General features: G+C 40.0%; 1 protein-coding gene across 1 annotated transcript in view; it reads left to right on the top strand.

The window, feature by feature from the left end:
• The window catches only part of ryr1b (ryanodine receptor 1b (skeletal)), an 85,860-nt gene that overhangs the window by 60,436 nt on the left and 1,332 nt on the right, over positions 1 to 24,092 (top strand). Inside the window, exons 49-81 of the mRNA XM_063907468.1 lie at positions 742 to 911; positions 1,893 to 2,113; positions 2,339 to 2,429; positions 3,790 to 3,930; positions 4,040 to 4,203; positions 4,980 to 5,058; positions 5,166 to 5,255; positions 6,231 to 6,371; positions 7,290 to 7,367; positions 7,452 to 7,527; positions 7,613 to 7,736; positions 7,946 to 8,061; positions 8,158 to 8,225; positions 9,490 to 9,611; positions 9,857 to 9,906; positions 11,789 to 11,849; positions 13,556 to 13,682; positions 13,773 to 13,881; positions 13,966 to 14,047; positions 14,274 to 14,404; positions 14,501 to 14,821; positions 15,445 to 15,685; positions 16,811 to 16,898; positions 17,008 to 17,100; positions 18,422 to 18,436; positions 21,025 to 21,195; positions 21,302 to 21,361; positions 21,449 to 21,583; positions 21,680 to 21,792; positions 22,679 to 22,775; positions 22,884 to 22,990; positions 23,074 to 23,125; positions 23,790 to 23,870. Coding sequence (XP_063763538.1) covers positions 742 to 911; positions 1,893 to 2,113; positions 2,339 to 2,429; positions 3,790 to 3,930; positions 4,040 to 4,203; positions 4,980 to 5,058; positions 5,166 to 5,255; positions 6,231 to 6,371; positions 7,290 to 7,367; positions 7,452 to 7,527; positions 7,613 to 7,736; positions 7,946 to 8,061; positions 8,158 to 8,225; positions 9,490 to 9,611; positions 9,857 to 9,906; positions 11,789 to 11,849; positions 13,556 to 13,682; positions 13,773 to 13,881; positions 13,966 to 14,047; positions 14,274 to 14,404; positions 14,501 to 14,821; positions 15,445 to 15,685; positions 16,811 to 16,898; positions 17,008 to 17,100; positions 18,422 to 18,436; positions 21,025 to 21,195; positions 21,302 to 21,361; positions 21,449 to 21,583; positions 21,680 to 21,792; positions 22,679 to 22,775; positions 22,884 to 22,990; positions 23,074 to 23,125; positions 23,790 to 23,870 — 3,815 coding nt within the window. The remainder of the gene's footprint in view (positions 1 to 741; positions 912 to 1,892; positions 2,114 to 2,338; positions 2,430 to 3,789; positions 3,931 to 4,039; positions 4,204 to 4,979; positions 5,059 to 5,165; positions 5,256 to 6,230; positions 6,372 to 7,289; positions 7,368 to 7,451; positions 7,528 to 7,612; positions 7,737 to 7,945; positions 8,062 to 8,157; positions 8,226 to 9,489; positions 9,612 to 9,856; positions 9,907 to 11,788; positions 11,850 to 13,555; positions 13,683 to 13,772; positions 13,882 to 13,965; positions 14,048 to 14,273; positions 14,405 to 14,500; positions 14,822 to 15,444; positions 15,686 to 16,810; positions 16,899 to 17,007; positions 17,101 to 18,421; positions 18,437 to 21,024; positions 21,196 to 21,301; positions 21,362 to 21,448; positions 21,584 to 21,679; positions 21,793 to 22,678; positions 22,776 to 22,883; positions 22,991 to 23,073; positions 23,126 to 23,789; positions 23,871 to 24,092) is intronic.

The raw sequence follows: 24,092 nt of genomic DNA, 5'->3' as shown, positions 1-24,092 counted from the left end.
TTGGAATATTGGAAAATCATTTCTGGAATGGAATCAGCAATATGTGAATGATTAGGTGAATGAATTGTTGATCTTGAACTTCTGCAGTAAAACATTAACTTTTTTGGGCCTGTGTCCAAAAAGTTCCTTTTATCTGAGCGCCAGCATCTTTTTTCAGTTGTTTCAAATTAATAAAACAAATAAACAATTTAAATAAATACATTAAAATGAAAAGAAATACAAATATCAAAATTATAATTATCGTATAAATAAAGTTCAATTAGATCTAGAGTATCTAGAGAATGGCCAATATGAAATATTTACAGAATAAGTTAGAGTACGCAAAAATACAGAAATCTACTACTAAACAAAAAATATAAACATAGGCTACTATATATTTCAGTATTTTCAATTTGCTCTTTTGTAGTTTATTCTAAATTACTCTGTATATTTGTTATATTGTGCATTCATGTTGAAGTGTATATATGTATTTACTTTATGCTTATTTCTTTATTTTATTTGATTAATTTACCAATTTAGGATCAGTAAAGTCTGATTAGATCCAATAATCTAATTCTACCAATATTTTTGTGGTTGTATTGTAGAATCAAATCTACAGTAAACCTATTCCTACCGAATTCTTAAGTCAGTCACATTTTGAGTTAAATCGGTTTAATATTTATTAATTGGACAGAATCCTGTAAGCGTACAATGTTTGAATGTATTTTGGCCTTACATGATTGATTTATTTCTAAACCTCAGATACTCAGATCATTGAGCCGAAGATGTCAGCCAGTTTCGTCCCGGACCACAAGGCCTCCATGGTGCTGTTCCTGGACAGAGTGTACGGGATCGACAACCAGGACTTCCTGCTCCACGTGCTGGAGGTCGGCTTCCTGCCCGACATGAGAGCTGCAGCCTCTCTGGACACGGTGAGCAGAACAACACAGACGACGAGTTAAACAGCAAGGGATGTCACTGCTTACTAATCTGTGAGCTGAGAGGGAGGAAGTGCTCACCTCCTACTCAAATAAAGTAGAAAGACTCTGGTCTTTAAATACTCCATTACTCCAAGTAAAAGTCCTGAATTAAAATGTTACTGAAGTAGAAATATTATCAGTTAGATGTACTGAGAATCAAAAAGTACTCAATAGGCAGAATGGCATTTTTATAATATCATAATATCCTGTTTTTATTTCCAACACATAAATGTTGGAGATGTTGTATTGACGTTTGTAAATGTGGAGCCAGTTTTATATACTAAAAATACTGGGTCCATTAGTGGTGCAGCATCATATCATATATCATGGGTTTCTATATGTAAAAAGTTGCTATGCGTGGTAAATACATGTAGAGTTTAAAAACTTAAAGGGGCCCTATCATGCTTTTGCGTTTTTTCCATTCCCTGTAGTGTGTTGTATAGGTTTGTGTGCATGTAAATGGTCTGCAAAGGCTAAAATCCTGTTCCTTCCAGAGGGAGTTTCTCTCCCACACACTTACCAGTAGAGGCACAAAATACAAATATGAACCTGAACATTTGCATGATATGTCCTCTTTTAATATTGACCCCTGAAATGTAAAGGGGTAGAAGTATAAACATATTTATAAAAATAAAAAAGGGAAACACACGTCATTCAAAACAAAATCTGATCACATCCATGGTAAAAATATTTGTTGCAGAATATATAAAGGTATTGAAATAGCTGGCAAAATATACATACACACATTCTAAATATGTGTGTATTGCATAAAACAAGATTATTTCACACTGTCACAGTCTGAAGTGAAGCAGCAGCCCGTAATAACAATATTAAAACGTAAAAGAGAGTATATTCAGTAAATGTACTTATTTATTCATCACCACTGTCTGTAAGTATTGGACTCATAGAAGTAAATGTCCTGTCTTCCTCTAGGTGGCTTTCAGCACCACTGAGATGGCCCTGGCCCTGAACCGCTACCTCTGCTCAGCTGTCCTGCCTCTACTCACCAAGTGTGCCCCGCTGTATGCTGGGACGGACCACCGCGCCATCATGATCGACTCCATGCTGCACACCATCTACCGCCTGTCCCGCGGCCGAGCCCTCACCAAGGCTCAGCGGGACGTCATCGAGGAGTGCCTCATGTCGCTCTGCAAGTCAGTACCAAACCCAGTCTCTCTGTGTAGAGAACATGCTGACGTTAGAGAGACATCTGAAGGATTTTCTTTGACTTTGACCCCAACAATGGCCTGGACAGCAAATATGATTGTTACCATTTATCAACTATCATATATATCATAGGACCCTGAAAGTGAATAAAATAATAACGTCTGATGTGTAACCTTTACATTCCTCATGAAGCTTTTTTTATGACATCACAGGTACCTCCGGCCCTCTATGCTGCAGCACCTGCTCAGACGGCTGGTGTTTGATGTTCCCATCCTCAATGAATACGCCAAGATGCCTCTAAAGGTCTGCCTGCAATAGAATTATATTGCATTTTATAAAAACAGTAAAACAAAAAAAAGCAACACGGACAATTGTAGGAAATATTCTTTTATTCGAAGCCCAGGAGTCGATGTAAAAGAAAACGAAGTGAAGCTCCTCATATAAGTTTTATAAGGAGTATTTAATAAAAGGATGCAGCAGTAGGTTTTACAAAAGTTTCACAGCTGTGGCTCAATAGCCGGGTACAAGCGTCCATAGGCCGCTGAATGAGGGGAGCTCAGCAGTAGTTACTGTCTGGCGGTCCGGAACAAAAGAGAGATCGATTTCACAATACAAACATAATTTATAGAACCATCCTTTCCAGCCATACAATAAACAACTTCAAAATAAGAAGTGCTCCGGTCTCGTCCGCTCATTGGTTGGTAGCGGGTGGCTGGATCCTGTCGGCCGCTTGTCACATGGGGTTCTCTGGATTCTTCTATAGGCTGACATCGTCAGGGGCGGATCCTCTCATGACGTCACCGTCGCCATCTTGTTAGTGATGTCCTGAAGCTCTCACCTACGATATTCTATTATGCAATCCTTCTGAGGTTTATCAGGTATTATACACGCAATAGTATTATTGCAGCATCAATGAGTGAGAGGTAGAGACGGTGTGTTTAGTATGTAACTCCACGCGTCCTTCTCCCTCTACAATACAATATTAGCTATATGCTATCCGTGGCTAAAAACAACATCCAAATACAAATATGATCCATCCAGAAACAGTGAATTATGTTTTAATGTTCCGTTTCAATATATTGATTATTTCTAACAATATTTAACCAAACTGCCGTTAAAGGTCCACCTATTATGCAACATGCACTTGTTGATGTGTTTTATACATAAATATGTGTCCCCGGTGTGTAAGGAGAATCACAAAGTGTCAGAAAATGCAATCCTCTCTTTTCCTTTCTTTTTGCTGGATGTGGTTTGGAACATAATATGGCGTTTAATCACGGCAGGGTTTAGATTTCTGCCGGTAGAAAACTCTCTTCAGAGGAGAGATCATGACGCTGCAAAGGGGCGTGGTCAGCTTCAGGTCAGCTCAGATTTAAAGCGACAGTCACAGAATCAGCACTTCAGGAACAGGGCTGAAATAGAGGGGTATGAGGCATGCTACAATGGGTGAGCTGTTTGGTATTTTGAGCGAAACACTTCACAGACATAATTTTTATAGATATTGCCCTACAATAAATTGTTCAAATATAGCATAACAGGAAACCTTTAAAGTGTGAAATACTATGTTACCGTTGTTGTATATAGATATTACAAGTCATTTGCTTTCTTGCAAATAACAATTATTAAAAAATGTCCTCATTTATATTTCCATCTTTGATTTCAGCTGTTGACTAATCACTACGAGCGCTGCTGGAAGTACTACTGCCTACCTAACGGATGGGCTAACTTCGGGGTGACCTCAGAGGAGGAGCTGCATCTCTCTCGTAAACTCTTCTGGGGAATCTTTGAGTCTTTGGCCCACAAGGTGAGAGGGCGCGCTCTTGTTGTCTACATGTTTTGGCATGTTAATATTCTGTAATTACACAGGTTAAAGCTTCATCAACGTGATTCCTCTGATGTCGTCCCGGCTCTAGAAATATGACGCAGAGCTCTTCAAGATCGCCATGCCGTGTCTCTGTGCTATAGCTGGAGCCATCCCTCCGGACTACGTGGACGCCACCTACTCCTCCACCACAGAGAAGAAGGCCTCTGTGGACGCTGAAGGAAACTTTGATCCAAAACCAGTGGAGACCACCAAGTGAGCAGAACAACACAATATGAATACAACAACAGCAAAGCATCAATGTCATTTGAACTTGTGACAAAATGTGTTTTTCTAATGCCCATTTTGATGCTTTTGGAAAAAACTTGTTTAGGGTCCTGCATACAATAAGCATCATGTACATTTTACATTTATGTTTCATTTAATACTCCGTTCATTGCACTCTTATGTAAATAATATCCTGCTTTATATTGTGTTAACTTCAATAGTGTTTATTTGTCAGACAGTTTATAGATTCTTTATCTTCATAGTCAACTGTATATATATATTTTGTGACTCTCAAATGCTGGTTTATTTCTGTTTCTATTTTGAGATGTTTCTATTTTAGAATTGTTTATTTCTACTTTTTAATTTCTAATGATGTGCCAGACCTTGTTTTATTTTATGCTGCTGCAACACATTTTTTTTACCCAGTTTGGGATTAATAAAGAACTTCTTATCTTATCTTAACTTATGAGTAGTTTAGTTCGATATTCAACCTTTTTTCAAAGATTTGAAGGACATTCATTGAAGCTGTCAATGTAAATTAGCCAAGCTTGAATTATTATGTATTTTAAAAAACAAACACGAAAACTAGAAAGTAGTTAATGTAAGAAAAAATGACAATGTCCAACAGAAGAAATAGAGAAACCACTTGTTCCTAATGATAAAGCATAGCAAATAGGAAATATCTCCTTCTAAAATAAAGTTATTTTAAAGAACTTACGGTCAGTTCATAACCTCACACTTAATATGAGTTACATTTTTCACAGCACCATCATCCCCGAGAGACTGGACGCCTTCATCAACAAGTACGCAGAGCACACTCACGACAGATGGGCCTTTGAAAAGGTCAGTTGGGAAAAATGTAAATCATCAGATACAAATGAAGTCCCTGTTAGTTTTTGTAATTATTAGTATTCTGTAATAATTATCTCAATGGTTTTATCGATTCTCAGATTCAGAACAACTGGACCTACGGAGAAGTGTTGGATGAGAATGCTAAGACCCACCCGATGCTCCGACCTTATAAAACCTTCTCTGAAAAGGTAATGTAACCCTCAATCTCAATCCTTTAATGTGCTGTGGCGTCAGCGGGTATGAGTTAATAACTGTTTGATAATAAGACCTACTGATTGACCTAACAGAAGCTATTGAGTCAATGCAAGTTTACCGCCAGCCTCAGATTCCTTCTGGATGGGAATAAAACTCTACTACTAGCTAAATATATGTGGCAGTTTACTTTGAAGATCCCCTGTTATGCAAAATACACTTTTACATGTATTGAATTGCAGCATTTTCAGTTTCTCTGGTTTTACTATTTATAGGTATGTCTTTGAGTTAAATTCATTTTAGTTTTTTTAAACGTTATTCTCTAAACTACTGACAACATGTCTCTGTAGTCCTCTGTCTCCGCTGTGTGTTAAGAGACTCAGGAAGTGTTAGCGAAAAAGGTTGTCTCTCTTTCCCTCGTGATCCCACTATGTGAAAGCCGTTCAAAAAATGGGTGAGTTATGTTTCGGGTTCATTCATGACGTAAGATTAATCTTTGACATCCTTTGTGGGTTGTACACCCCCCCCCCCCCCCCGCACACACTATGCTGTTGCTCAGAGTCAGATTCAGGATATGAACCCTTACACGTCTGAGTTTCTGCTGGTGGACATTGGGAAACGCCATGTCTATCCAAAGAAAATTCTCAAAAAAAGAGCCCCGAGTAGTACCGCTGCTGAGTTCATCTGCTGCAGGCAGAAGCAGATACACACCCTGTAAACCTGAACACAGTGTGTGTAGCCTCAATCTTCATGTTAGTTAAAGGTTTGGGGCTTTCAACATTATTTTGACTGTCACCACTAAATTGCAAATAGGTGTAACTTTTGACCCAAGTTGACTTTCTGATTAGATGAAACCAGTGTGGCAGAACATTCCATCTCTAATTCTAATGTGTTTAAGATCTTCTGACAATAAAGTATAATGTTTAAATGTTTAATTTTTGTTTTGAAATCCTCTTCTTTTTGTTTCTCAGGACAAGGAGATTTATCGTTGGCCCATCAAAGAGTCCATGAAAGCCATGTTGGCCTGGGAGTGGACTCTGGATAAAGCCAGGGACGGGGAGGGGGAAGTGGAGAAGAAGGCCGTCACACGCAAGATCTCCCAGACTGCTCAGGTACAAGGGAGGGGGAAAATATTGGTGTTCATGTTTGATACTGTACTCAATTTGTGGCGTTTAGAAAAGGATGGTTATTACGCAAGAGGAAAAAAAAAGCGATGAGGGATCTATTACTGGTGTACTGTCCTATATCTGTATAAGGATTCCCATTAGCACTAGCATTAGCATTGGCTATTCTTCCTGTGGTCCACACACATAGAGTCAAACACACATTTAAAGGTTATAGGCACATTAACACACCAAACATAAACAACTGATCTTGTATTTTTAACAATCAAAAATGGAAGTGAAACAAAAACGATCATCTTTTACACCACCACAAATTAACAATCAAACAATTTCACACAAATTGATATATCACACTTCTACTAAAAATAAAATTCATCACAAAAATACTAATCTGATGAGACTGATTTTATTTATTTATCCTGTGCTTACAGAAATATATCTTCAAGATTTAAAGAAAATAAATAGTACAAAAATAATCATTATAGAAAAATAAAAGTGAGTAAATATCTGTTTGTTTTTAGTTAAGTTTTTTTAAATTCAGTGAAATCTAATATAGTAATAATAATAATAACAATAATAACAATAATATTAATAATAATAATTACAATAATACTACATAATTTTGATATAGTGCTTTTCCTAATACTCATAGACGCTTATAATTTACAATATAATACAATTAATATATATATATATATATATATATATATATATATATATAATACAATATATGATAATGTGATAGAAAAAGATAGGAAAATAATAATCATACCTACATTCTGCGCTAATATGTACTTAGGCCTAAATGGAAGAATGACATTTTTTTGCGGCAACCTTCTGGTATCTTCTACAAGTCCATAAACCTCACTTGGATAATAACCTCTCTGTGTGGTGTGTTTTCTGCAGGCCACGTATGACCCCAGTCACGGCTACAACCCTCAGCCTATCGACATCACAGGAATGGCTCTGTCCAGAGAGCTGCAGGTCCGTATCTCTCTGTCACAGCACTGATCGGTCTCATCTGAAAGGAGCCTGACCATTTTTATTTCTTTCCCTCTCTCCGTCCAGTCTATGGCCGAGCAGCTGGCGGAGAACTACCACAACACCTGGGGCAGGAAGAAGAAGCTTGAGCTGCAGGCCAAAGGTGAGATGGCTTACATGAGAAGTTCTTTTTTTAGCATTGGTCGCTAGTTTGTGGAGTGTTGAGTAAACTAGATGATTGCTTTTAGGCGGCGGCACCCATCCTCTGCTCGTGCCTTATGACACCCTGACGGCTAAGGAGAAAGCCCGGGACAGGGAGAAGGCCCAGGACATGCTCAAGTTCCTCCAGCTCAACGGATACTCCGTGACAAGGTACGCAGAAAGAACTCATGGGGGGTGTTTTTTGCTTTTGCATTGTAAAAAAATGTATGTATAAATTATGTATTATGCCTCTTGTATGGCAAATATTAGAAATAAAAATAAACATGGTGGACAGAATTGTTGGTGAATAATGACCATGTTTTATCTATGTTTCTCTGTCTTTTTATTTCATGTTCAATCCCTATTCCCTCCACCCTCAGGGGACTGAAGGACATGGAGCAGGACATTTCCTCCATCGAGAAGCGCTTTGCATACGGCTTCCTCCAGAAACTCCTTAAATGGATGGACATCGCCCAAGAGTTCATCGCTCATCTTGGTAATTCGACATCAACACTTTGTAACTGCGTAACGTTAAACCAATCATGCATCTTGGATTAGGAACTGACTTTGCTCCGTCCTTGTTTTCTAACAGAGGCTGTGGTTAGCAGTGGGAGAGTGGAGAAGTCACCACATGAACAGGAGATCAAGTTCTTTGCCAAGGTGAGATGTTCAATGCTGTTTTTAAGCTTTACAGATCTCGACTTTGTAGGATTTAACCCTTGGAAGACACACTTAAAGAGGCCCTATTCTGCTAATAGGGGGTTCCCTTTCCTGTAGCGTGTTAGAGATTTTTGTGCATGTAAATGGAACGCAAAGGCCAAAATCAAAAAGTTCCCTCCATAGTGACGTCACTATGTAACACTCGCGTTTCTATTGGCTGGAACTCCAACACATTGTTCTAATATGACATCTCTAATGGTGCGTTCACACCTGACGATGCAAATATTCAAATCGTTTTATCGCTCTAATCACTCGAGTTTCATCGCGGATGTCAGTTGGGTTTACTCGCGTCATTCAAACAAGACGCTAGGCGAGGGGGCAGGGCTTATCTCCATGTAGATACTATGGAAGATACAAACTACCACAAATTGAACATATTTTACCGTGATTTAATTGTAATACACTTTTCTAAATGATGCCGAACTTACAACACACTTTTACCGGTTTGTAAAAACTATGAATTAATGCTGTAACGGGTCTGCTCACAGGGAGGCAGGCAGGCCAAACACATTTAAAATGTGTTTTTATCTGAATTGAGATTGGATAGATCAGGCTAAGCTAACATGTAGCTGCTCCGTCCACACTCACAACAAGGTCATGCAGACCTAAATAAAGCAGCGACTGTATTCACCATGCCACAGACAGTCTGTAACTTTTCTCCAGTTTCTGAACAGATATGGGGAGCTGGGGGCTCTGTGTGCTAACGGCTAACGGCTGATGTTTTGGTTTCCTGATTCAATGTCACTGACAGCAGGCTGAGATCCTCCCTGCTGATTGGCTTAACCGAGAACGCGCCACCTGAATTTGACGCTCGAGTTGAACAAATCTTGTGATTGATGTGGCCCCCTTAAACTCCGTCAAGAGCGCCGCCAGAGTGAATTTGTGTCTCTCCACTTCTTAACATTGACTTTACATGTAATCACGTCGCGCCAAAAAATTTGCTTCACATCCATAAGCGGTTGACCAATCTCAACAGACCCGATGACATGACCAATTGGAGCTGACTGTTAACATGTCATAGTAGAGGCACAAAATACAAACATGAAGCTGAGTATTATCAGAATATGTCCTCTTTAGCACATTTAATTGTTGCAAAAAATATTGGTGTCATGAACACATAGGCATTGAGCCTGTTTAACAGCAAAACTATTATTATCCAAGAAGTTTTTAGTTATTCTCTAATATTTATCTCTCTTTTTTATAGATCCTCTTGCCCTTGGTGAATCAGTACTTCAAGAACCACTGCCTGTACTTCCTCTCCACTCCTGCAAAGGTGTTGGGCAGTGGAGGGCATTCCTCCAACAAGGAGAAGGAGATGATTGCAAGGTATTTCCTGAGCTAAACAGTTTCATTTATATTCAAAAGGTTTGAATTCTGTGATTGGACCCCTCCTTTAGTACAGTATGTTTTTACCCGTCACTCTCCCTCTTCCATGTGTCTCCATCTCTCTCTTCTAATGTGCAATATCCAGTCAATTACCTTGATCTCCCTTTTGCTTTCTCAAACCTTTTACTGCCCTGTGTTGCTGTCCCCTCCTTTTCCCTATCTCCTCTTTTCTCCTCCTACCTCAGTATCTTCTGTAAATTGGCTGCTTTGGTGAGACACAGAGTATCTCTCTTTGGTAAGGAAACTGCATGCTGTTGTTATGCCCTGTCACCATCTTCGCTCCTTTCTCATTCATATTTATCTTTCTTGCTTTGTCTTTCTTCTGTTTTACATACACTAATTCACTATCCTCCCACACTCTCATTCTCTCCTTTCTTCTCACTGGTTCTCTTCGTCTAATGCTTCTCCGTCTTCTGCTTGGCTTTGATGTTTTCAGTAACCTGGTTCGGATGCACAAACTGTGGACACATAAAGACAGAACCTACACTGTTTCATGAATATCAATCATAATGGAGATGGATGCACGTGCAATAGCCCCATTTTCACTCTTTGTTTGCGTATTAGTATTGGATTACAATACATTTAAATGAACTGACGCTTCTTCTCCAAATCGACTTTCGATAATAATGTTCCTCTACCACTTATCAGACCTGTATATGGGATGGATAGCATAGAAGTGTTTGACCCAACTTGTATCACCAGACTCAGAACAGCTGTTACCAATACAATTCATTTATTACATGTGTCTTTAAACTGGAGTCATGTTGATATATTAGTCATCATTATTAAACATCTGAGAGATGAGCAAAATTTAGTACAAATAATTAACAGGGAAATAAAAACGTGGCTGCCTTAGATTAACATTTTACAGTGAGCCTTGTAGACTGAAACACCAGCTAAGGTTACTTCATCTTATATTCCACGTCCACGATATCACCTGTAGCTATTTTTAGAAAAATGTGCCTGGTGTGAAGTACAAGTGAAGTGAGCACATCCTCCCACGCGTTCTCTTCTTTTATAAATACCAGTTTATGTGTTGGGAGACCCATGGTTTTATCAGTGTGGTTTAAAATAAAGCCGTATCTGCTATATCCTCATTATTATGTGCCTTTACCAACATGTGTCTCTATTAGTTCAGAACACTGTCAGTCTGGCAGCTACCACCTCTAAAACCCAGTCTGCTTTGACTGTACATTTGCAGAATAGTTCTCAACTCTTTGTTTGAAGCAGTGAGCCGGGTGTTAAAGCACATTTTCATAGTGGCCAAACTGTGGTACTACAACAGTTTGCGACATCATTCGGGCCAAATAAACGTTTTTTATTAACAGCTCAAGTTTCCCATTGACTCACATTGGAAAATAGATATCTGTAAATCAGATGATGATTTTTTGGGGGTAAACTAGAATGAATAGGCCCTGTCTTCACAATATATCCAGTTCTCTTTATAGATCCATGGTTGAATTACAAAGAAAGGGGAGCCAAATCTCAAAGAAGAAGAAGAAAGGAAGCCTTAATGGTCCCACAGAGGCTAAATGTACATCCTGCTTTTGACCCATCTTAGTGTTAGGAGCAGTGTGCTGCCATATATATGGCACCCGGGGAGCAGTGTAGGGAACGGTACCTTGCTCAGGGACACCTCGGTAGCACTTGGTCTTTCAGGGACTTGAGCCGGTGACTTTCCAGTTCCCTAGCCAAGTCCCTATGGACTTCACCATCACTGCCCAGGCTTGTTGAATCTTATCTTTTCTGAAATAGAAACCTCTCAAAAACACAGACTGGGTTTTGTCATTTCACAGCTGGGGGTTGGTAGTCACTTCAGACACTGAAATGTATGTTCACAAACACTGAAAAGTGAGTTTTTATTATATGTCTCCTTTAATGTTGATCAGTTGTGTGAAATAAAAGTATCTTTGTTGAGTAAAACGTGAATGGTTTCAATGTCATTTTGAGCTTTATCAACACGCTCTAATTTAAATGTGTGTCCTGATTTCTGTTTTTACTGTGCTGCTTTTACATTTTTGAGGGATTATGTCCTTTACAACAATTCCATGTTATAGAAGGCTGATTTGTAAACGAGGACAGCATTGACAACACTTTCTTTGTTGTGCCGTTTTCAGGTACAGACGCAGGTGCAGTTGTAAACTGTCTGCACATCCTCTCACGATCACTGGATGCAAGGTAACTCACGCATTATTCACATCACACCCCCAGCACAACCCCAGACATACAGTGGGGCAAAAAAGTATTTAGTCAGCCACCAATTGTGCAAGTTCTCCCATTTAAAAAGATGAGAGAGGCCTGTAATTTTTATCATAGGTACACTTCAACTATGAGAGACAGAATGAGAAAAAAAAATCCAGGAAATCACATTGTAGGATTTTTAATGAATTAATTGGTAAATTCCTCGGTAAAATAAGTATTTGGTCACCTACAAACAAGCAAGATTTCTGGCTCTCACAGACCTGTAACTTCTTCTTTAAGAGGCTCCTCTGTCCTCCACTCGTTACCTGTATTAATGGCACCTTTTTGAACTCGTTATCAGTATAAAAGACACCTGTCCACAACCTCAAACAGTCATACTCCAAACTCCACTATGGCCAAGACCAAAGAGCTGTCAAAGGAGACCAGAGACAAAATTGTAGACCTGCACCAGGCTGGGAAAACTGAATCTGCAATAGGTAAGCAGCTTGGTGTGAAGAAATCAACTGTGGGAGCAATTATTAGAAAATGGAAGACATACAAGACCACTGCTAATCTCCCTCCATCTGGGGCTCCACGCAAGATCTCACCCCGTGGGGTCAAAATGATCACAAGAACGGTGAGCAAGAATCCCAGAACCACACGGGGGGACCTAGTGAATGACCTGCAGAGAGCTGGGACCAAAGTAACAGAGGCTACCATCAGTAACACACTACGCCGCCAGGGACTTAAATCCTGCAGTTCCAGACATGTCCCCCTGCTTAAGCCAGTACATGTCCAGGCCCGTCTGAAGTTTGCTAGAGGGCATTTGGATGATCCAGAAGAGGATTGGGAGAATGTCATATGGTCAGATGAAACCAAAATAGAACTTTTTGGTAAAAACTCAAGTCGTCGTGTTTGGAGGAGAAAGAATGCAGAGTTGCATCCAAAGAACACCATACCTACTGTGAAGCATGGGGGTGGAAACATCATGCTTTGGGGCTGTTTTTCTGCAAAGGGACCAGGACGACTGATCCGTGGAAAGGAAAGAATGAATGGGGCCATGTATCGTGAGATTTTGAGTGAAAACCTCCTTCCATCAGCAAGGGCACTGAAGATGAAGCGTGGCTGGGTCTTTCAGCATGACAATGATCCCAAACACACCGCCAGGGCAACGAAGGAGTGGCTTCGTAAGAAGCATTTCAAGGTCCTGGAGTGGCCTAGCCAGTCTCCAGATCTCAACCCCATAGAAAATCTTTGGAGGGAGTTGAAAGTCCGTGTTGCCCAGCGACAGCCCCAAAACATCAGTGCTTTAGAGGAGATCTGCATGGAGGAATGGGCCAAAATACCAGCAACAGTGTGTGGAAACCTTGTGAAGACTTACAGAAAACGTTTGACCTCTGTCATTGCCAACAAAGGGTATATAACAAAGTATTGAGATGAACTTTTGTTATTGACCAAATACTTATTTTCCACAACCATTTGAAAATTAATTCATTAAAAATCCTACAATGTGATTTTCTGGATTTTTTTTTTCTCATTTTGTCTCTCATAGTTGAAGTATACCTATGATGAAAATTACAGGCCTCTCTCATCTTTTTAAATGGGAGAACTTGCACAATTGGTGGCTGACTAAATACTTTTTTGCCCCACTGTACGTACACATATCTTTTCTTTTGTTTTACTTTTGTTTCCTTCTTTTCAAGGACTGTTATGAAATCGGGCCCTGAGATCGTAAAGGCCGTCCTGAGGCAGTTCTTCGAGAGTGCTGCGGATGACATTGAGAAGATGGTGGAGAATCTGAAACTGGGCAAGGTGTCCAGTCGAAACCAGGTCAGAGCGTCACCACACTGCATTGTTTTTACATTTCCCCCGTCATTGTGAGCTGATGTCTGTATTTGAGCTTGTGTTCTTGTACTGTAGGTTAAGGGTGTGTCCCAGAACATCAGCTACACCACCAACGCCCTGCTGCCAGTCCTCACCTCGCTGTTCGACCACATCGCCCAGCACCAGTTTGGAGACGACGTCATGTGTGAGTGAAAGGTTTTTCTCCAGTTGATTAACGGTTGATCACTTCAGAAACTTAATGCAATGCCTATCTTCGCTGCATTCTCAGTGGACGACCTGCAAATATCCTGCTATCGTTTAATGTGCAGCATCTACTCTTTGGGCACGGTGAAGACTCCACATGTAGAGAAGTGAGTAAAGGCCTCTGGATCTATGGAAGTCAATTTGCATTTATATGGATTGACTATCAAGTTAATTGAATTTATATAGCCTAAAGTATAACTCTTCTGACATCAAATACTGCACAACCTTTAACTGAAATGTTAATGATGGTTTATGGGTTGATTATGCATTGATTTATACTTGGTTTAATGTAGATATTTCATAAAGGGTGTTGTATATTTTTCTCTTGTGCAGACAGCGACCAGCTCTTGGCGAGTGTTTGGCCCACTTAGCAGCTGCTATGCCAGTGGCCTTCCTGGAGCCAGCCCTGAATGAGTACAACATGTTCTCTGTTTACACCACCAAGACTCCCAGAGAGAGAACCAGTGGGTTTTTCCCTGACAATCTTAAAATTATAAGAATTAGTTCATAATAAAATGTTGCCACCTCGTATTCCACCTGTGCACTCCCTCCGTTCTCAGTTCTGGGTCTCCCGAGCCAAGTGGAGGAGCTGTGCACAGACATCCCCGAGCTGGAGGTCCTGATGAAGGAGATCCACGACCTGGCCGAGTCTGGAGCTCGCTACACAGAAATGCCCCATGTGATTGAGATCACGCTACCCATGTTGTGTAACTACCTGCCACGCTGGTGGGAGAGGGGCCCAGAGAGTTTCCCCGAGCAGGAGGGCCAGGTCTGCACCTCCGTCACCTCGGAGCAGCTCAACCAGCTGCTGGGGAGCATCATGAAGATCGTGGTTAACAACCTGGGTATAGATGAGGCCTCCTGGATGAAGAGATTGGCAGGTCAGTGGTCAGAAGTTAACAATTAGTCACAAGGCTTTAAGATGATATGGGTCATCTTCTTGTGAGACAAAGATTGGTCTGTAGTCATAGAGTGGTGTGGGGATGAGTCCTACAACCTGTAAATGAGTTAGCATTTTACCACTTCCTGTTCCCTCACCTTGAGGTTAACGTTTTTGTATCGTGTTTTTCATTTGCTGCCTGAAATAAGGTCTTAAGCTTGAGAGTTTATCACACTTTGTTCTATGAGATAAAATACGTCAGTAAATACCCACTGGTGAATGCCGTTAGCCTCATAGAAATGGCGGTTGCTAAGAAGTGGCTAAATGAGGCTACTAAACGTCATCAGGACAAACATTAGCTGCCTTTAGATCAGCGTTGGTGATGGGAAGCCATGTAACCGTGAGGTTGTACGTTTATAGCCTAATGTAATGCTATTGAAAAGCAATATATCCAAATCCAATGGTTAAATCCAATTGCTTTTTGTAATCATGAACTGGTCAGGAACTATTCAAAGTATCAGTATGAGGCAACTTTTTATAGCTAACCTTATTTTTTAGGGTTAGGGTTTATTTACTTCTTATATTTTGAGATAACTATGCTGACCCTGTTTACCCCTTGTCCAGTGTTCTCCCAGCCTATTGTCAGCAGGGCTAAGCCAGAGATGCTCAAGTCCCACTTCATCCCCACCATGGAGAAGCTGAAGAAGCGTTCAGGGAAGGTGGTAGCCGAGGAGGATCAGCTGCGCATGGAAGGCAAGCAGGAGGTGGACAGTGAGAACGGGACCATCCGAGATGAGTTTGCTGTGCTGTGTCGAGACCTGTATGCTCTGTACCCCCTGCTCATCCGCTACGTGGACAATAACAGGTAGCTGAACTTTGATACATGAGGGATAATGTGTAGAGAGCCGGTCATCCTAGCATAAGGAACCCTGACAGAGTAATCAGGGGGTTTTAAATCTACCTGAAGGGGTTCCTTTCCATTTAGTTATGGGCTTGCTGCATATTATCACGCTTATTACACAACTATTTACTAACTAATTAAGCAATTTGACACAAGATATTGATTTTAGCATGATTTTTTTTATTTGTAAATGACAGTTTTCCTACCACTAACAACAGTTCCTTTACAGCAACGTAAAATTATGGCACTACTGATCGAGGTTTTCATACCTCGTTTATGTCCTATTCTTTTTCTTTTAAATATATACGTTTTTAAACACTACTAGAGCCCATTCTGTGTTCCCTAGGGTTTACTTCCTGTCTGTCTTCTTCTGCTGATTTCTCTATCCTGCTGCTCTCTGTGTCTTTGTCGTCTTTCCCTCTCTTGCTCTGTTTTTGCCTTGTTCTTGTCCTCTTTGACTTTTCTTTACTGGGGACAGTTTAGCCATGGGCACAAATGTAGAGCTCGCCACATATATAAAAATGAATATTCCTTGGTGTTTTCGGATGGAGAAAGGGAAGCAAAACAGATGTCTTCCCTTGATCAGAGCACTCATAGCAACGGCATCGGCAAAGACCAGACTGCTGAATTTACAAATTGACCAATCAGAATCATGTCATCAACTAATAAGTGGAATAACTATTGTTTTATTGTTAATATAACACATTATAATTGACACTATACTCCAGAGTGACTTAGAATCAATGAGCATTGTCTTTATTTAAGAAGACTGACTTTTAATGTGATTAAACTACACACTGATAAATAAATACCAATATTCAGTGCTTTCCTGGCATGGCCAGTGAGTATTACGTTTTCAAGTGGAAAAGCTTCAGACATAAAGAAATTCAAGTTAAAGAGAGTAAAACCAAAAAGGTAAAATGTATCTATCACAGCAGAGTGTTTTCTCAAAGAAAAGAACAATGTCATCAGTGATATAAAATGTGTCTAGTATATTTATAGAAAAACCCTTTCTCCTACTCTTTGCTAGGATTTACAGACTTGTATTTAAGAGCTAAAGTGCATCCATGTTATTTTTTCTGTGTTTAGGGCGAGATGGTTGACCTGTCCTGACCCGGACGCAGAGGAACTTTTCAGGATGGTGGGAGAAGTCTTCATTTTCTGGTCCAAATCCCACGTGAGTCTTTTGTCATTTCTCTGGTCTACTATGAGTTAGCTTTTTCTGTTTTGCAATTGATGTCTTTCCTTTCCCATCTGACAATTTTTCTCTGTGTTATCCCTCACAGAACTTTAAGAGGGAGGAGCAGAACTTTGTGGTGATGAATGAGATCAACAACATGTCCTTCCTGACCGCAGACAGTAAGAGCAAGATGAGCAAGGTGAGAGCGGACGAGCAGACAAAAGGCCAAGAAAAACATAGCCTTTCATCCATATCTTGAGCTGTCACACATTACGAAGCTAAACTCTAATAATGTAATATTTCACTAACACCACCCATTCTAAGCGGTTTTATATCAAACCCCCATTTGATCTTTTCTCAGATGTTATTTCTGTCTTTCCTTTAAGTTGATATGCATAAGAACAATAATAAGGTCCACAAATAATAATAATAATATTCTGGAATCGAAAGAGTAATAGAGTGGTGCAGGAACAAGTCGAAAACCTGTGAAAAATTGTTAGCATTTTAGCACTTTTGGGCTCCCTTAGCTAGTTAATTATTTTTTTAGAAAAATAAGGTCTGTGGTTAATACTAGTTTAAGATATTTTCTTGTTTTGTTGACTACATAAAATATGTTAATAAATTCTCCAAAGGCAAATGTATGAGGCTTTTCCATGTCTCATTAGCATCCGCAGCTAGCGCTGTTGCTAACAAGTGTTTAAATGAGACATGCGAAAGTAGAACTTAACTCCATCATGCATTAGCGGCCTTTAGCTTAGCTTTGTTGTTGTGAAGTCATGTGAGTGTGATGTAGGTTGTTTATAGCCATTTACTTCTGGCGATTGCATTTCTTCAAACATTATAAAAGTGATGTGTATAAGTGGAGATTATTCTGCTGAGCCGAACATGTAGGCATCATAAATGTTTGTTTGCTCCATTCCAAAATCCAATGGAAAAATCTCATTAGCTTTTTGACAAGGGAGCCCTTACCATGCTAGCTTCACTGCACGACTCTATACTAGTGAAAAAAATGATGGTGATCCATCCTAAGTGTGACCTAAGTTGTTTTATGTCCCTTAATGTATTACTTAAGAACCAGTAAGAAGAAACATTCTGATTTCAAGAAAACACGTTTTGAAAATAAATGTATTCCCTTTTGCTACGGAAGAGGATTAGTGCCACGTGTGCATTGTTTTTTTAGGTCAGAATTCAGACTTTACTCTCAGAATTCATTTAAAGAAATTCACTTTTGGTCAGATCTCCCAAAAAATGTCCAATGTGGCCCTTATCCTCTTTTTGGCAAGTCCTTCACTGTTCACCAGTTTTTAGGTGATCCTCACTAGATAGAAAACAATTAAGATCAGACCTAGAAAATGGATCACCAAAATTGTTCTCTTCCTTATAATAGGCTATTATAACTCTCTATAACTTTTCCAGGACTATATATGTGGCAGTCCATAGTGTTTAGGCAGTAGCAGGAGTGTTGCTAACTGTGTTTTCTCCTTATATCCTGTGTCGGGGGTTGGATGCTGGGCCACTAGGCCGGAGATGGAGAGGTTAGACTGTGTTTGTGCACGAGCGCTGTGCTGATCGCATGGCACCCTGAGTTTTGGGAGGCATTTCATCAAGCTCTCCCACGGACCACTGCATTTCTTACACACAGACCCCAAAATTCATGACATCATTATGAACACTAGGGCTGCACGATTGGGAAATCATAACTTACTCAATACTATTTTATTTTACTGATATTGCATATGAAATATAAGTTGCAATATTAAGCAAATTAACATTTTACTTATTCACATTATAATTGAGAATAATATTAAATGATTATATTTTTCAAAGGATATGTAAATAAGGATTTTTTTTCAAGTTTGTCGATCGGGACCTTTCTGCATCACACAGTACTTCATTTCGATATTTTCACATACTTGGCCTATCAAATATTGAGTTAAATGCAATTATGGAAACTGCACCAGTCTGTGATTTAAATTACATTTGATGAATTGTGCAGCCCTAATCAACACACAGTTACTATCAGTAAAAACGCACTCCACAGTCTGTTACAATAATGGATATCCATGGGTAAGATGACACTGTTTAATGGAGATTTAGTTGAAACTGCTTTTTTTTTTGAGTGGGACCTATTTGCGATATTATTTGAAGTAATATTGAGTGTGAATGTGAACGTGTCAGTGACGTGCGTCCTGTGTTTGTGTATGTGTGTGTGTGAGTAGGGGTCTGGAGCGGCTTGATGAAAGCTCTTTGCTGTAGATGGTAGTGACCTGAGAGGTTTCATGGCGCTCGGCTGTGCAGTTGTGTATGTAATTTCCAGTGTGTACTTCTGCGACCGAGCGCCATCACCCTATTGTTCTTTGATGAATAAAGAGTTTGCCTTTAGATGATCCCTGTCGGATACAGTTTTGGACGCGGTGCTGCTGTGCCATCTGTGACGCTGAAGTGTGTTTAAGGACGCTTGGGATTTCTTTCAGCTTTTGTGGTAAAAGATTCCTGCGCTGGGAGACTCTTCTCTTTTCAGTCTTATCATCAGCTTTGTTTTCACCATCTCTTGACACCAAAATACCATACCATTAGATTCACTTGGTCCATCAGCAGCATATGGCGGAAAACTGAAGACCACCGTATTTACTAACTGGACTTCACCCTCCATGTTTAATTCATTGACTCCATCAACTAGTTAAACCATTGAATAATCTCTGTTTTGATGTTTTCCCGTGGTTGCTGTAAGATAAATAAGAAAAACCTCCTCTCCTTGGCTATCAAATGGGCATTACTGCAGTAAGCTTCTGTTGCCTGATCATCACAACGCCTCTGTCTGCTCAAAGAGCGGTTCTGACCCAGGTCCACACACTGCACTGAAGGCAGAGGGCCCGCTGTAAGGCCAGGCAACAGTCAGCAATGAGCATTGGCAGCCTCAGGACAGGAGTGTGTGAGAAGAGCTCCAGGGCGATGGAGCTGACCCCACCGACTGCTCTGTGTGCTGTCCAATGGACCGACAGTGCCATGTCACTGCGCTACTAACAGCCAGGCTGCATTGTGCATAATGTATGTAGCTGATGCAGCAGCGAGTAACTGAACACACAGGAAGACGAAAATGTGGTTGTGGCTATGTCTAAATTGTTGATTCACTGTATTGGCATGTCGTGGTATAGCAAATGGGAACCAAGATGCATTTTGTGGGAGCGCGGCCATCTTTGAAGGATAGCATCTGTAGCAACATCATATGCTGTCAACATCCATCAGCTGTTTTGCATTCAAATTGAATAAGTACGTGGAAAAAATCCATGCCCTTAGATATATCGCCTTTATAGTGAGAAGAGCATTTCTTTGCAAAATGAAGTTGGTTAATGGTACCTATACTCACTGATTTTGGCGCCCATCTTGGCGCCTGTTTGCAATCTGAAAATGTTAAATATTTGGAGGCCAACGGCAAGTTTAAAAACAGGGAATACAGGACCTTCAGATGTAAAGGCCACAATCAGTAAGATAGCACATCTATAGCTGAATGCTAATAAAATGTTGGTTTATCATGCATTAATCTACCAATATATTTATGTATACTGAGATATTTCATGTATACATTTGTGTAGTGGTTACTGGAGTTCGGCAATTATTTTCGGCACTTGCAGTAAACAGTCAACAGATAGCTGCCACCATCCCATTTAGCGTAGCTTTCATGTTGCTACGCCTCATGATTTTCCATGTAGGAACATAATAATCCAAGAATCCCCCAAATCCATTTTTTGCTTTGTTTGTTAGTCGTGGTTTCAACAAAAGAGTTAAATGAAAAACATATTTTGCTTCCGTCACAGGTCAAATCAATAGGTTGCGGTCGCTGGTATCCTCCAAAGATGGCCGACATGCTGTTAAAGACATAAAATTCCCATTCCCTTTTGAGCAAAATGTTACCTCAGCAGTTGGTTCTGGCCCAAATTCTTGTTATGTTTGGTGTTAGAGGCAGCCCTTACATTATTTGTTAAATACTGTCAAAAGCCTCAGATATTATATTATACATATAATATTTTATATTTCCTGAAAAGGAAATGTTTGATGTGTGAGGCGCAGGGGCTTGTAAATGGAACACTGATGAACCGGTTTGAACTTGTCTTTTTTTCTTTAGTCTGGAGGCTCAGAACAGGAGCGTACCAAGAAGAAGCGGCGCGGGGATCGCTACTCTGTGCAGACTTCGCTCATCGTAGCTGCTTTAAAGAAGATGCTTCCTATAGGCCTCAACATGTGCTCTCCTGCAGACCAGGAGCTCATCAACCTTGCCAAGATCAGATACTCACTGGTACTTTGATGTGTTTGAAATCAACTCGCTGACTTTTTGATAAATATATAATTGAATGAACTAATAAGTGATGAATTTTCCCCAATCTTGGTCTCTTCCCTTGTAGAAAGACACGGATGAAGAGGTGAGGGAGTTCTTGCACAACAATCTGCATCTGCAAGGCAAGGTAAGTTAATCTTTATTATCCTTTTACATATAAAAAATATCTTTACTTGTAAATATTTCTTCACACAATATGCATATTTAACTTCAGGTGGAGGACCCCGCTATGCGCTGGCAGATGTCTCTTTATAAGGAGATGTCTGGAAAGGCAGAAGATGCCGAGGACCCGGAGAAAGTGGTAAAAAGGGTACAAGAGGTGTCGGCTGTCCTTTACCACATAGAGGTGGTGAGTAAAGACAAAAATTTAGTCATTTGGTTAAACATGCGGGAGGACTTATTCTAAGCAAGGATTGTTTCAGTAAACATGTATATCTTGCTTTAGACGGAGCATCCCTACAAGTCTAAGAAAATGGTGTGGCACAAGCTGCTGTCAAAGCAGCGCCGCAGAGCTGTGGTGGCCTGTTTCAGGATGACACCCCTGTACAACATCCCCGCGTAAGGATCCTCTTTCATACTCAATGTTTTCTGTATATTGACTGATTAACAGATTACTGGACAGGTGAAGACAAACACAGCAGACAACATTATTTTTACAAATGACAAAAAAACACTTGCTAACTTCACTGCACCACTCTATAATAGTAAAGGGACTGAGAGGCAAGTGAGAAACATTCTAGTGATCCATCCTCAAGTGTGATCTAAGTTTGTTTTCTCTCCTGTATTTTATGACTCAAGAGCCAGTGAGAACAAGGTTTTGATTTTAAGAAAATCAAGTTTCATATACAAAAGGTATTCCCTAGTGAAATGATTCAACCCCATCCAATTCACAGAATATACAGAATATAAATAGATACATATCCCTGTAATTAATTAATAATCCTTAATTATTATACTGCATATATATATATATATAGAGAGAGAGAGAGAGAGAGAGAGAGAGAGAGAAACATTTCAAATATTCTAAATGTTTAATAATAATGGTCCTTTTATTATTGAAACTTTTTCAAGTGTGTGGTTTTTTGGTGTGTGGAAATGGATTGGAGAGAGATACTAACTATTCAGAAACAAAATCCTAAATGGTTATGAGCAGGACCGGTGATTTCCGGCTTATTCTTACCATTTGACTTTGGTTTACCTGTAAAGATTTTTTGATTATTTTTTTTATTTGTACAAAGAGAGGATTTTTTCATTTTTCATTTTTTGAACAAGAAGGAAAACTACTTGAGTATTTATTGTTATACCTTGTGAAGTCTTTGTTAACATGTTCAATAAATTGACTCATAAAAGAATAATAAGATACACAATATTAGCAGGAACACTTTACATTAGCATTTACTACTAACGTGTTTAATTGCATCTCGATGACCTCCCCCCCTCACAGGCACAGGGCGACCAACATGTTCTTAGATGCCTACAAACGCAACTGGTTGGAGACAGAGGGTTACTCATTTGAGGACAAGATGATTGACGACTTATCAGTGAGTCGTTCTCCATTTTACTCTGAGATCTACAATTTGGCGATTATAGGATATTGTCCATTGTAAAAGGGAGGACTTCTTATGATTCATGTAATCTTCAATGATTAGAAAGCCTTGGAGGAAGAGGAGGAAGAGGAAGAGGAGACCGAGACGAAGCCTGACCCCCTTCATCAGCTGATTCTACATTTCAGCCGCACAGCTCTCACAGAGAAGTCGTAAGAACCGTTCGCTGTGTCTCCGGCTCACCTTCCGCCTGTTCCTCAGTGTTGATTCCTGTTCTGTCTTTTTCTCATTGCAGTAAACTTGACGTTGACCACCTCTATATGTCTTATGCTGATATTATGGCAAAGGTAAGACTTAATTGTATGCTTTGCGCTAAGGCTGGGCAATATATCAATATTATATCCTGATAAAAGACAATGAATCGTCTGACTTGTATATATATCTTAATATCCTAATATGACATAAGAGTTGTTATCTAGGCTGCATTTCAGTAAGGTGCTATATTTTGGGGAATTTATCAATCTAGCTGTTGTATTATTAGCTTTTAACAACTTAAAAATATATTTTGTGGAAGAACCAAACGTCAATGCTTCAATATATTCGCTATATCGTGATGTATCGTTTTCCTCCATATCGCTCTGCCATACTTTGCGCATGAAAGATTATAGGAGAAATGACCTAAACATAACTGGAAATAGAATGATATTTCAGAGCAGAAAGCACGCTGGTATGCTGATTTTTCTTTTTCTTTTTCCAAATGTAACTCAATGGGAAAAAGCATTTTTTGGGCCCAATTGCATCACGTAACTGACACAGCTGTTGTAGCACCACCATTTAGTCACAATGAAAAATGTGCTTTAATACCCGGTTTATTACCTGGGGGTAACACCCACCTTTTAGGGGAACATTTTTATGAACAAAATGTACATTGTTATTTTCTGTCAGAAGTTATGCTTTGTGGATTAAAGTGAAGAGATCTTCCTTCCTGACCTGCTGTCTGCCTCCTTTCAGAGCTGTCACATTGGTGAGGAGGACGAAGGGGGAGATCAGGAGGGGGAGGAGCCAGCCTTTGAGGTGCAACAGACAGAATTGGTATGGGGGGGACCAGGGGAAGGGAGACAGGGGGAGTCAGCGGAGAAGCAACTCCCCATCGCCACACCATGACATCACACTCGGCACAAACCCCCCACCACCACAACGTTTCTCTTTTTTCTCTTCCTGTCTTTTCTTCGTTCACTCACACCACGTGTCTACTTCCTGCTGTGGTGGACTGACCTGTGCATGCCTTTGCTGGACTCTGCCCACCAGTCGGAT

Source organism: Eleginops maclovinus, chromosome 18 (genome assembly GCF_036324505.1).
Source record: "Eleginops maclovinus isolate JMC-PN-2008 ecotype Puerto Natales chromosome 18, JC_Emac_rtc_rv5, whole genome shotgun sequence".
Classification (NCBI taxonomy): domain Eukaryota; kingdom Metazoa; phylum Chordata; class Actinopteri; order Perciformes; family Eleginopidae; genus Eleginops; species Eleginops maclovinus.
This window is presented reverse-complemented; position numbering and strand designations above follow the sequence as displayed.